At 49.7% G+C, this 13,567-nt stretch overlaps 1 protein-coding gene across 1 annotated transcript in view; it reads left to right on the forward strand.

Annotated features, from left to right (window-relative positions):
* The window catches only part of LOC145338983 (uncharacterized), an 88,636-nt gene extending 79,350 nt beyond the window's left edge, over positions 1 to 9,286 (forward strand). Inside the window, exons 16-18 of the mRNA XM_080183403.1 lie at positions 2,993 to 3,085; positions 5,733 to 5,930; positions 8,904 to 9,286. Coding sequence (XP_080039529.1) covers positions 2,993 to 3,085; positions 5,733 to 5,930; positions 8,904 to 9,286 — 674 coding nt within the window. The remainder of the gene's footprint in view (positions 1 to 2,992; positions 3,086 to 5,732; positions 5,931 to 8,903) is intronic.
* Positions 9,287 to 13,567: the final 4,281 nt, after the last annotated feature.

Genomic DNA, 13,567 nt, shown 5'->3' on the forward strand with positions numbered 1-13,567 from the left:
AGGATATTGAACTTAATCATTAGCCATGATGAATGGGGGAGCAGGGTTAAGGGCCGAATGGCCTCCTCCAACTTCTAGAAAAAAGAACAAAGAAAATTACAGCACAGGAACAGGCCCTTCAGCCCCTCCAAGCCTGCACTGACCGTGCCTTTTACCTCGGATGGTGATGGCTAACACGAGGGGACACAGCTTTAAATTGAGGGGTGGTAGTAATAGGACGGATGTCAGAGGTAGGTTCTTTACTCAGAGGGTAGTAAGGGTGTGGAATGCCCTGCCTGCAGCAGTTGTGGACTCGCCAACTTTGAGGGCATTCAAATGGTCAGTGGATAGGCATACGGACAACATTGGAATAGTTGAGGTTGGAGGGTCATTAGATTTGTTCCACTGGTCGGCGCAACACCGAGGGCCGAAGGGCCTGTACTGCGCTGTAATGTTCTATGTTCTGTGCTGCCTGACTGAACTAAAACCCCGCTACCCTTCCAGAGACCATATCCCTCTATTCCCATCCTGTTCATGCATTTGTCAAGGTGCCCCTTAAAAGTCACTACCGTATCCGTTTCCATGACCTGCCCTTCGAGTTTCTTCGTCTCGACCGTCAGCGGCTCTGGGCTGGGAGTGCCGGGATAAAATTAGGGAGCTTTCGACCTCTGTGGAAAGCGGGGGTGAGGAGAGGATGGGGCCGCCGTTTTAGTTTCCACGCAAAGGCTGTGCATTTGGGCGAGGCATTGGATGGTGTCCAGCTCCCGTGCAGCTGCATCCCAGCACAAGTCAGCGCCTTATACAGCAAGGTGACATTGCACAAGGCAGGGAGGAAAACGCAAGTTGTGACACAAAATAAAAAATCTGTCGCTGGCATCAAATTTTGCATGGGCCTGCGGTTAAATTGATTTCTGCTCCCCGTTCAGCTCTCCGCGCAAAGGCAGATCCTTGGCAACTAATCACCGAGCCACCGTGCGGTGATTTTTTTTGTTTTGTTTTTGCGATGGGTAAGGGTGAGGACAGAACCCCGGCATGATCTTACCAACTTGGCTGGGCCGGTCGATTGGAGTGGCAAGCTGGGAGATTGCTGCCTCGCAGCGACAGGGACCTGGGTTTGATTCCTGGCTCGGGTCACCTTCTGTGCGGAGTCTGCATGTTCTCCCCCGACCATGTCTGTGCGGGTTTCCTCCGGGTGTTCCGGTTTCCTCCCACAGTCCGAAAGACGTGCTGGTTGGGGTGCATTGGCCGTGCTAAATTCTCCCTCAGTGTTGCCCAAACAGGCGCCCGGAGTGTGGCGACTAGGGGATTTTCACAGTAACCCCATAATCTTAGTCAGTCTCCCTGATGCTAAAGGGCAATTTAGCATGGGCAATCCACCTCACCTGCACATCTCTGGATACAAAGGGGCAGCATGGTGGCACAGTGGTTAGCGTTGCTGCCTCACAGCACCAGGGACCCGGGTTCGATTCCCGGCTCGGGTCACTGTCTGTGTGGAGTTTGCACGTTCTCCCCGTGTCTGCGTGGGTTTCCTCCGGGTGCTCCGGTTTCCTCCCACAGTCCGAAAGACGTCCTGGTTAGGGTGCATTGACCGTGCTAAATTCTCCCTCAGTGTTACCCAAATAGGCAACGGAGTGTGCGGTGGAGGCTGCGATAGTGAGTACATTTAAGGAGGAGTTAGACAGATTTTTAATGGGTTGAAGAGTTATGGGGAGAAGGCAGAAAAATGGGGATGAGGAGCAAATCAGCCATGATCAGATGATGGAGCAGACCCGATGGGCCGAATTACCTAATTCTGCTCCTATATCCTGTGAACTTATAAACTTACGAATGATTCTAAAGTAAAGCTGATTTATTAGTCACAAGTAAGGCTTACATTAACCCTGCAATGAAGTAACTGTGAAAATCCCCGAGTCGCCACACTCCGGTTCCTGTTCAGATAACACTGAGGGAGAATTTAGCACGGCCAATGCACCCTAACCAGCACGTCTTTCGGACTGTGGGAGGAAACCCACGCAGACACGGGGAGAATGTGCAGACTCTGCACAGACAGTGACCCAAGCCTGGGAATCGAACCCGGGTCCCTGGCGCAGTGAGGCAGCAGTGCGAACCACTGTGCCACCCCACTGCACCACCAACCTTACGCTCCCAAACTTGGTGCCCGCAAATCAGGACAGAACTCTGATTGATCCTGAGGTATTCCCATTTTTTACAGTTCACCTGCCCAAGGGATAAGCCAGTAACTGATCCAGAGTAGCACGTGGGGACTCTTAATGAGGTGAACCAGTGCGAATTAATCTGATGATTTCCAGTTCAGACTAATCCTTCCAAACTGTCTTCCTGAAATATAATTAAAGCTGAGATATACACACACATATATGTATATGTACAAGGAAGGTCACACATTAAAGCCCGCCTGCCATTTTATGCTTGGTAGTTTCACCCCGGACATTCTCTCTTCCACCTTGTTCCCTGCTGCCGTCAGACTTTTGAATGGGCCTACCTCGCATTAACTTGATCTTTCTCTACACCCAAGCTATGAGTGTAACACTACTTTCTGCAATCTCTCTTTTCCTTCTCCATGAATGGTATGCTTTGCCTGTATAGCGCACAAGAAACAATACTTTTCACTGCATCCCAATACACATGACAATAATAAATCAAATCAAATCTCTTTGAACAAGGAACAAAGAAAATTACAGCTCAGGAACAGGCCCTTCGGCCCTCCAAGCCTGCACCGAGCATTGCTGCCTGACTGAACTAAAACCCCCTACCCTTCTGGGGACCATATCCCTCCATTCCCATCCCATTCATGCATTTGTCAAAGACGCCCCTTAAAAGTCACTTCCGTATCGGCTTCCACTACCTCCCCCGGCTGTGAGTCTGAGGCACCCGCCACCCTCTGTGTAAAAAAAATCTGCCTCGTACGTCTCCTTTAAACCTTGCCCCTCGCACCTTGAACCTGCTAGTAATTGATATTGTCTGTTTAATAAATACAATGTCCTTTTGCCTCTAGGACGGTGCCGTGAAGGAGCCTGCCGTGGCTGGAACCCCTCAGCTGAAAGCCAGAAAGCAAAGAGGGAAGTGCCGTATTTCACTTTTAGTCAATGTATGAGCAAAGGGCTAACACTGTTGTTGTGGGGCGTGACCAGAGGTCGAGAAGAGTGGAAGACGAGATGGCCAAGAAGCCCTGGCTCAGGGCAAGTCAAGAGAGTTGTTGGAGCAACTCCATTGAGGCTGAGAATATAACCTTGTGGGGCGCTGGTGTTGAGCATGATTGTGGAGGAGGTGTTGTTGCCTGTACCCCCTGATTGTGGTCTGTGGGTTAGGAAGTTCAGGATCCAGTCGCCCAGGCCATGGAGGGTCGACAACTTCAGGTTTCTAGATGTCCAGGTCACCAACAACCTGTCCTGGTTTCCCCCATGCTGACCCTATAGTTAAGAAAGCCCCACCAACGCCTCTACTTTCTCAGAAGACTAAGGAAATTTGGCATGTCAGTTACGTCTCTCACCACCTTCTACAGATGCACCGTAGAAAGCATTCTTTCTGGTTGTATCACAGCTTGGTATGGGCTCCTGCTCTGACCAAGACCGCAAGAAACTACAAAGGTCGTGAATGTAGCCCAATCCATCACGCAAACCAGCCTCCCACCCATTGACTCTGTTTACACTTCCCGCTGCCTCAGCAAAGTGGGGAAGAAGTCTGAGGTCACATCCGAACCGACTCAAGAACAGCTTCTTCCCTGCTGCTGTCAGACTTTTGAATGGACCTACCTTGCATTAAGTTGATCTTTCTCTACACCCTAGCTATGACTGCAACATGACATTCTGCACCCTCTCCTTTCCTTCTCTATGAATGCTATGCTTTGTCTGTACAGCGTGCAAGAAACAATACTTTTCACTGTATCCCAATACATGTGACAATAATAAATCAAATCCTTCTTCCCATGTACTCTATGAATGGTATGCTTTTTATAGCAAATATAAGAGACCATCATCGACTCCACCCCTCTACATACAAAAACATAGAAGATAGGAACAGGAGGAGGCCATTCAGCCCTTTGAGCCTGCCCTGCCATTCACCACAATCATGGCTGATCATCCAACTCAATAGCCTAATCCTGCTTTCTCCCCATAACCTTTGATCCCATTCGCTCCAAGTGCTCTCTCCAGCCGCCTCTTGAATACAGTCAATGTTTTGGCATCAACTACTTCCTGTGGGAATGAATTCCACAGGCTCACCAATCTTTGGAGAAAGAAATGTCTCCTCACCTCCGCCCTAAATGGTCTACCCTGAATCCTCAGACTGTGACCCCTGGGCTCCCCCCACCATTGAGAACATCCTCCCTAAATCTTTTTGATTTGGTTTGATTTATTATTGTCACATGTATTGGGATACAGTGAAAAGTATTGTTTCTTGCGCGCTGTATGGACAAAGCATACCATTCATAGAGAAGGAGAGCCGTCACTGACATGCCGAATTTTCTTGGTCTTCTGAGAAAGTAGAGGCACTGGGGGGCTTAACTATAACGTCGGCATGGGGGGTGGAGGGGGGGAACAGGACAAGTTGTTGGTGATCTGGACATCTAAAAACTTGAAGCCGTGGAGAGAGTGGATGTTTGTAGATGGGGTGCCAATCAAGCGGGCCTGCTTTGTCCTGGATGGTGTCAAGCTCCTTGAGAGGGTGGCACGATGGCACAGTGGGTTGGCACTGCTACCTCACAACGCCAGGGACCCAGGTTCAATTCCCACTGGCACCATGGTTAGCATTGCTGCCTTACAGCACCAGGGACCCCGGTTCGATTCCAGCCTCGGGTCACTGTCTGTCTGTGCGGAGTTTGAATGTTCTCCCTGTGTCCGCGTGGGCTTCTTCCAGATGAATGTAGAACATTACAGCGCAATACAGGTCCTTTAGCCCTCAGTGTTCTGCTGAGCTGTGAAACCTATCTAAATCCCATCTAACCTACACTATTCCAATATCATCCATATGTTTACCCATTGACCATTTCAATGCCCTTAATGTTGGCGAGTCCACTGCTGTTGCAGGCAGGGCATTCCACGCCCTTACTACTGAGTAAAGAACAGATACAGGTCATCTGCCCTGTATCTGTCACCCCTCAATTTAAAGCTATGTCCCCTCATGCTAGCCATCACCATCCGAGGAAAAAGGCTCTCACTGTCCACCCTTTCTAATCCTCTGATCATCTTGTATGCCTCTATTAACTAACCTTCTTCTCTTGAACAAAAACAGCCTCAAGTCCCTCGTAAGTCCTTTCCACCATACCAGGCAACATCCTGGTAAACCTCCTCTTTCCAATGCTTCCACATCCTTCCAATAATGCAACGACCAGAACTGTACGCAATACTCCAAGTGCGGCCGTATCAGAGTTTTATACAGCTGCAACATGACCTCATGGCTCCGAAACGCAATCCCTCTACCAATAAAAGCTACACATTGTACGCTTTCTTAACAACCCTATCAACCTGGGTGCCAACTTTCAGGGATCTATGCACATGGACACCGAGATCTCTCTGCTCATCCACACTACCAAGTATCTTACAATTAGCTCAGTCCTCTGTGTACATGTTACATGGTGCTCCGGTTTCCTCCCACAGTCTGAAAGATGTGTTAGTTAGGGTGGATTGACCCAAACAGAGTGTGGTGATCTTGGGAATTTCACAGTAACTTCATTGCAGTGCGAATATAATCCTTACTTGTGACAAATAAATAAAGCTTCATAATTTTGTTGTCGGCAGCTGCGGTCGAAAGCTCAAGCAACGTGACTGATGGCTTCTCCTTTTGCAACACAGATGCCAACCACGGTGTCAGTCCAAAGAAACAGAGGAAACAAGAATCCCCGGTACAGCTTGTGAAAAAGACCTTTGCCAATCCCTGCAAACGGTTCAGAGCTCCCACAGTGAGAAAGGACAGCAGCCTCGGGGAGAAGCCGAGAGGTTAGCTGAAGCAAAATGTTTCTGGGCACTGGGCTGAGGTGCAGTACTGCCTTGGGGATGTGATAACATGGGCAAGGCAAATCTAAGCATGTGGATTACGCCTACAGAGTTAGAACCAGTCAGAATGATGCAGCACAGAAGCAGGCCCATCTTACAGATTCATAGAATAGAATTATAGAATCACTGCAGCGCTGAAGGAGGCCATTCGGCCCACCGAGCCTGCGCCAACCTCAATCCCACCCATGCTGTATCCCACGACCCCACATTATTTACTCTGCTAATCCACTTGACATAAGGGGGCAATTTAGCATAGCCAATCCAACTAATCTGCACATCTTTGGACACTAAGGAACAATTTAACATGGCCAGTCCACCTAACCAGCACATCTTTGGACACTAGGGGACAATTTAGCATGGCCAGTCCACCTAACCAGCACATCTTTGGACACTAAGGGTCAATATAGCATGGCCAATCCACCTCACCCACACACCTTTGGACACTAAGGGCCAATTTATCAAGGCTAATCCACCTAATCTTCACATATTTGGACACTAAGAGGCAATTTAGCATGGCCAATCCACCTAACCTGCACACCTTTGGACACTAAGAGGCAATTTAGCATGGCTAATCCACCTAACCTATATATCTTTGGACACTAAGGGGCATTTTAATATGGCCAATCCACCTAACCAGCAGATCTTTGGACATGAAAGGGCAATTTACCGTGGCCAGTCCACCTAACCTACACATCTTTGGATATTAAGGGGCAATTTAGCATGGCCAATCCCCCTAACCTGCACATCTTTGGACATTAAAGGGCAATTTAGCATGGCCAATCCACCTAACCCACACATCTTTAGACACTCAGGCGCAATTTAGCATGGGCACATCCTGGATAAGATGTAGATCTGAGGGCTGATATAATACCACATAGTTTAATTATCAGGCCCGAACCATTTACTTGGAAACCTTCTCTGCTGATTCAGCTGCTTGTGTAATTAAATAGTTCACACACAAGCCCAGCCCACCCAGGAGATGACTCTACAAGTCCGTGATTGTTCTGCTGACTCACCCAAAAGTGTGGGAACCTGGGCACAGAGCACATTTCACCAGAGAGGATCATAGATGCCTGGTACACATAATGAACTCCTGCACACACACTGCACAAGAGCAAAGAGCCCTTCACACACTGAGATGTGGTAGTTTAAAATGTGAAGCAACAGAAAGGTGATCATAGAATCCCTACAGCGTAGAAGGAGGGCATTCGGCCCATCGAGTCTGCACCGGCCACAATCCCACCCAGGCATATACCCTCGATCCCACGTAATTACCCCACTAATCCGACTGACATTAAGGGGTAATTTAGCATGGCCAGTCCCCTAACCTGCACATCTTTGCACAGTAAGGGGTAATTTAACATGGCCAATCCACCTAACCTGCACATCTTTGGACACTAACGGGCAATTTGGCATGGCCAATCCACCTAACCTACACATCTTTGGATACTAAGGGGCAATTTAGCATGGCCAATCCTCCTAACCTGCACATCTTTGGACACTAAGGGGCAATTTGGCATGGCCAATCCACCTAACCTGCACATCTTTGGATACTAAGGGGCAATTTAGCATGGCCAATCCTCCTAACCTGCACATCTTTGGACACTAAGGGGCAATTTACCATGGTCAATCCACCTAACTTGCACATATTTGGACACTAAGAGGCCAATTTAGCATGGCCAATCCACCTAACCTGCACATCTTTGGACACAAAGGGGCAATTTAGCATGTCCAATGTATCTAACCTACACATCTTTGGACACTAAGGGGCAATTTAGCATGGCCAATCCACCTAACCTGCAGGTCTTTGATCACTCAGAGGTTAGGGGGATTAGCAAGGTAAATATTTGGGATCAGGCCTGTGCCTTCCCATGCATGCATGGGTTTCCTCTGAGTGCTCCGATTTCCTCCCAGAATCTGAAAGATGTGCTGGTTAGGGTGCATTGGCCATGCTAAATTCTCCCTCAATGTACCCGAACGGGCGCTGGAGTGTGCAACTAGGGGATTTTCACAGTAGCTTCATTGCAGTGTTAATGTAACACGACTTGCAACAGTAATGTAATGCACTTTGGAAGGTCTAATATAGATAGGAAATATACAGTAAATGGCAGAACCCTTAAGAGTATTGATAGGCAGAGGAATCTGGGTGTACAGGTACACAGATCACTAAAAGGGGCAACGTGGGTGGAGAAGGTAGTCAAGAACGCATACGGCATGCTTGCCTTCATCGGCCGGGGCATTGAGTATAAAAATTGGCAAGTCATGTTGCAATTTCTCGAACCTTAGTTAGGCCACACTTGGAATATAGTGTTCAATTCTGTTCGCCACACGACCAGAAGGATGTGGAGGCTTTGGAGAGGGTGCAGAAAAGATTTACCAGGGTGTTGCCCTGGTCTGGAGGGCATTAGCTATGAGGAGAGGTTGGAGAAGCTTGGTTTGTTCTCACTGGAACAACAGAGGTTGAGGGGGTGACCTGATAGAAGTCTACAAGATTATGAGGGGCATGGACAGAGTGGATAGTCAGAAGCTTTTTCCCCAGGGTGGAAGAGTCAATTACTTGGGGGCACAGGTTTAAGGTGCAAAGTTTAAAGGGGATGTACGAGGCAAGTTTTTTATATAGAAGGTGATGGGTGCCTGGAACTCGCTGCCGGGGGAGGTAGTGGAAGCAAATATGATATTGACTTTTAAGGGGCGTCTTGACTAATACATGAATAGGATGGGAATAGAGGGATATGGTCCTCGGAAGGGTAAGTGGTTTCAGTTCAGTCGGGCAGCATGGTCGGTACAGGCTTGGAGGGGCCGAAGGGCCTGTGTTGTCCTCCACTCCAGCGAGCTGCAAATCTACTTTTCTGTGCTTGCCAATCCCGTTGTTGACCTCCGTGTTAGTGCTGATGTGTTGACTGCTCTCTTCCGCAGTTGCCGGGAAATCGGCCGTCCCAAACGGGGTGGAAGAGCCGGACCTGGGTCCTCCGGAGTCCGAGGCGGCCGAGGGCAAGGTCGTAGGGCGCGATCACGCCAGCCGAAACTCCTGCCCGAACCCCGACCCCTTCAGCGTGGAGCTGAGCGTAGCGTCTGACCCGAGCGAGGAAGATGCCCCGGTGGAGCCGAGAGCCCTCCGCAAAGACCACGCGAAGCCCGGCGGGGATGACCCGGACCGCGGGGGTATTGCCAAGCCGCCCCGGGAGGTCACGGCGAGTAAGCAGGATGCCGACGCGTTCTCGGACGAGGACATGGCGATCCTGACCTCGGCGAAGCCGGAGGGGAAAGAAGACTTCGCTGAGCTCATGTTCGAGGAGTAACTGAGATCACGGCCCTGATTTTTTTTAGCGGGACGGCCGCCCTGAAATCGGGGCAGGCGAGGCGCGCAGAACGGCATTCCCCCCGTTGGTCTTGGGTGTGATCTTGCGAGCCTCGGGCAACCGTGCTGGTAAAATCAGGGCCCGTCTGGTTTCGAATGTTGCACCGTGCTTTAACTAGAATCTCAGTTTCGTTCTCAACCATAGAGTATGCCATCTAATGCTGGAAACCTCACCACGCGCGCAGGAGGCCATTTAGCCCATCGTGTCGACAGCTCCGAATCTCTCTCACAAATTACTCCGTGCCATTCTCCCACTCATCCCCGTCCCCCTGCTTTTCATGTAACAGACCAATTTCCTGACGCGCGCCTCGACCGAGTCAGCTTACGTTAACACCGCAATGAAGTTACTGTGAAAATCCCCGAGTCGCCACCATCCAGTGCCTCTTCGGGTAACACTGAGGGAGAATTTAGCACCCCAACCAGCACGTCTTTCAGACTGTGGGAGGAAACCGGAGCACCCGGAGGAAACCCACGCAGACACGGGGGGAGAACGTGCAGCCTCTGCACAGACAGTGACCCAAGCCGGGAATCGAACCCAGGTCCCTGGCGCAGTGAGGCAGCAGTGCTAACCCACCGTGCCACCTTCGTGTGGTCAATGGGACCAGGGCTTGTTAACCGAGCGCCTTGCTAGATCCTGTAGGAAAAATTATCCCCTTTATTAAGAGTACAATTCTTTGTCTCTCTCTCTCTCCCATCTCTCTGCTTCCCCCTTTAGTTTCCACCTGTCCCTTCCCTTTGACCTATTATCTACATTTTGATGTAAATTTCTTCTTTTATCTAAATAACTATCTTCCAGCCATTCACACCGGCTGATCCCGCTGCAGTGAACAGGGATTTGACTGAGTGCCAATTCCACCACCACCACAAGCACCAACCACTGCACCCACCCCCCTCCACCGCCCCACACACACACACACACACACAATGTCAGAGATCGTTCTGACTTCCAATGTTATTGTAACATACACAGCATCAACTGTCCGCCCACTACATACCTCTCTCAGGTTTGATTCACAGTTTGGGTGACTGTCAGTGCGGAGTCTGCACGTTCTGCCCCCCCCCGCCGTGCTTGTGTGGGTTTCCTCCGGATGCTTCGGTTTCCTCCCACAGTGCAAAAGATAACATAAGGACATAAGAAATAGGAGCAGGAGTCGGCCATCTAGCCCTTCGAGCCTGCCCCGCCATTCAATAAGATCATGGCTGATCTGTTGTGGCTCAGTTCCACTTTCCCGCCCTCTCCCCATAACCCTTAATCCCCTCTCTTATCAAGAACCCATCAACCCGCTTCTTAAAAATATTTAGCGAGGCAGCCTCCACCACTTCAACGGGCAGAGAATTCCAGAGATTCACCACCCTTTGAGTGAAGAAGTTCTTCCTCAACTCCGTTCTAAACCGCCTCCCCTTTATCTTGAGGCTGTGCCCCCTAGTCCTACTGTCTTTTTTGAGCGGGAAGAGTCTCTCCACCTCTATCCTATCCATCCCATTCATCATCTTATACGTCTCAATGAGATCTCCCCTCATTCTTCTAAACTCTAACGAGTACAAGCCTAGTTTATTCAGCCTCTCCTCATAGCTCAATCCCCTCAACTCCGGTATCAGCCTAGTAAACCTCCTCTGCACTCCCTCCAGGGCCAAAATATCCTTGCGCAGGTGCGGCGCCCAAAACTGCACACAGTACTCCAGCTGCGGCCTCACCAATGCCCTATACAGCTGCAGCAAGACCTCCCTACTTTTATATTCAATCCCCCTCGCTATGAAGGCCAGCATCCCATTCGCCTTCCTGACCACCTGCTGCACCTGCAAGCTGGGTTTTTGCGACTCATGCACAAGGACCCCGAGGTCCCTCTGCACCGTCGCCTGCTGCAGTTTTTCGCCCCGTAAGTAATAGTCCTTCCTACCATTCTTCCTACCAAAGTGGACCACCTCACACTTGCCAACATTAAATTCCATTTGCCATTTCCTGGCCCATTCGCCCAGCCTATCTAGATCCTTCTGCAGAATCTCCACACCCTCCGCACAATTTGCCTTTCCCCCAATCTTGGTGTCATCAGCAAATTTCGACACCCTGCACTCGGTTCCCTCCTCCAGATCATCTATATAAATGGTAAATAGCTGAGGCCCCAGCACCGACCCCTGGGGCACCCCACTAGTCACCAACCGCCAATCCGAATAGCACCCATTGACCCCCACTCTCTGCCTCCTATTTGACAACCAATCCTCTATCCACGCTAACACCCTACCCCCAACTCCATGTCCCCTGACCTTCTGCAATAACCTCTTGTGAGGTACCTTGTCAAACGCCTTCTGAAAATCCAGAAAGACCACATCCACCGGCTCTCCTCTATCCACTGCCCTAGACACATCCTCATAGAACTCCAGTAAATTTGTCAGATACGACTTCCCTTTAATGAAACCGTGTTGCGTCCGCCCTATCAAGCAATTCCCTTCAAGATGCCTCGCAATTTCCTCCTTAATGATGGATTCTAACATTTTACCTACCACAGACGTTAAACTAACCGGCCTATAATTCCCCGCCTTTTGCCTGGCACCCTTCTTAAACAACGGCGTAACATTAGCCGTTTTCCAATCTTCCGGCACTTCCCCGGAATCCAGCGACGTCTGGAAAATAACCACCAAGGCATCCACTATAACCTCCGCCATTTATTTCAGAACCCTCGGATGCATTCCATCCGGTCCTGGGGACTTGTCCACAATCAGCCCCTCCAGTCTGTCGAGCACCACCTCTCTAGTAACAGTAATGTCATTAAGACCCTCCATTCCTACCACCTTTCCATCGCTAACACCCGGCAAATTATTCACATCCTCCTCCGTGAAGACAGAAACAAAAAAGTTATTCAAGACCTTAGCCATATCCCCATCCCCTACCACTAGCTCCCCTTTCTCATCCTCTAAAGGACCAACGTTCACCCTAGCCAGCCTCTTCCTTTTTATATATTTATAAAAACTCTTGCTATCCTTTTTTATATTAAGTGCTAGCCCAGCCTCATAGCTTCTCCTACCCTCCTTTATCAACTTCTTTGTCAATCTTTGTTGACATTTAAACCTTTCCCAATCCTCTTCTCGCCCACTGCTCTTAGCTACTCTAAATTCCTCCGCTTTTAATTTAACACTTTCCTTCACCTCCTTCGTTATCCACGGCTTATTACCTCTCTTCCTACTGTCCTTTTTAACCATCGGAATAAATTTCTGCTGAGCACCAAGAAAGATCTCCTTAAAGATCCTCTACTGCTCCTCAGCAGACCTACCTTCCAACGCACTCCCCCAGTCCACATTCGCCAATTCTTCTCTCATCCTACCATACTCCCCTCTATTCAAACAAAGGACGCGTGTCCGGGAACCCACTTTCTCCTCCTCCATCTGCACCAGAAACTCCACCATACAATGATCACTCTCTCCAAGAGGATCCTTCACCGCAAGGTCCCTAATTCTACCCGCCTCATTACATAGCACCAGATCCAAGATAGCTCGCTCCCTCGTCGGCTCCAACACACACTGTTCAAGGAAATTATCCCGGCAGCATTCCAAGAACTCCTCCTCGAGCCCACCTCGTCCAACATGGGTCGACCAATCAATATGCAGATTGAAATCTCCCATAACTACTGCCGTCCCATTCCTGCATGTGCAGCTTAGGTGCATTGGCCATGCTAAATTGCCTCTTAGTGTCCAAAGATGTGGAGGTTAGGTGGATTGGCCATGCTAAATTCTCCCTCGGTGTCCAAAGATGTGCAGGTTAGGTGCATTGGCCTTGCTAAATTCCCCCCTCAGTGTCCAAAGATGTGCAGGTTAGGCGCATTGGCCATACTAAATTGTCCCTCAGAATAGGTGCCGGAGTGTGGCGACTGGGGTATTTTCACAATAACTGCATTGCAGTGTTAATGTAACCTAATAATAAAATAAACATTAAACTTAAGGGGCGTTTAAGAGGGTGACACGGTGGCACAGTGATTAGCACTGCTACCTCACAGCGCCAAGGACCAGGATTTGATTCCCGGCTTGGGTCTCTGTCTGTGTGGAGTCTGCACGTTCTCCCCGTGTCTGCGTGGGGTTTCCTCCGGGTGCTCCGGTTTCCTCCCACAGTCCGAAAGACGTGCTGGTTAGGATGCATTGGCCGTGCTAAATTCTCCCTCAGTGATACCCAAACAGGTGCTGGAGTGTGGCAACTAGGGGGATTTTCACAGTAACTTCATGCAGCTGACTTGTG

This window comes from Carcharhinus amblyrhynchos, unplaced genomic scaffold (assembly GCF_965287045.1).
Source record: "Carcharhinus amblyrhynchos unplaced genomic scaffold, sCarAmb.v2.hapA chromosome_277, whole genome shotgun sequence".
In the NCBI taxonomy this organism is placed as follows: domain Eukaryota; kingdom Metazoa; phylum Chordata; class Chondrichthyes; order Carcharhiniformes; family Carcharhinidae; genus Carcharhinus; species Carcharhinus amblyrhynchos.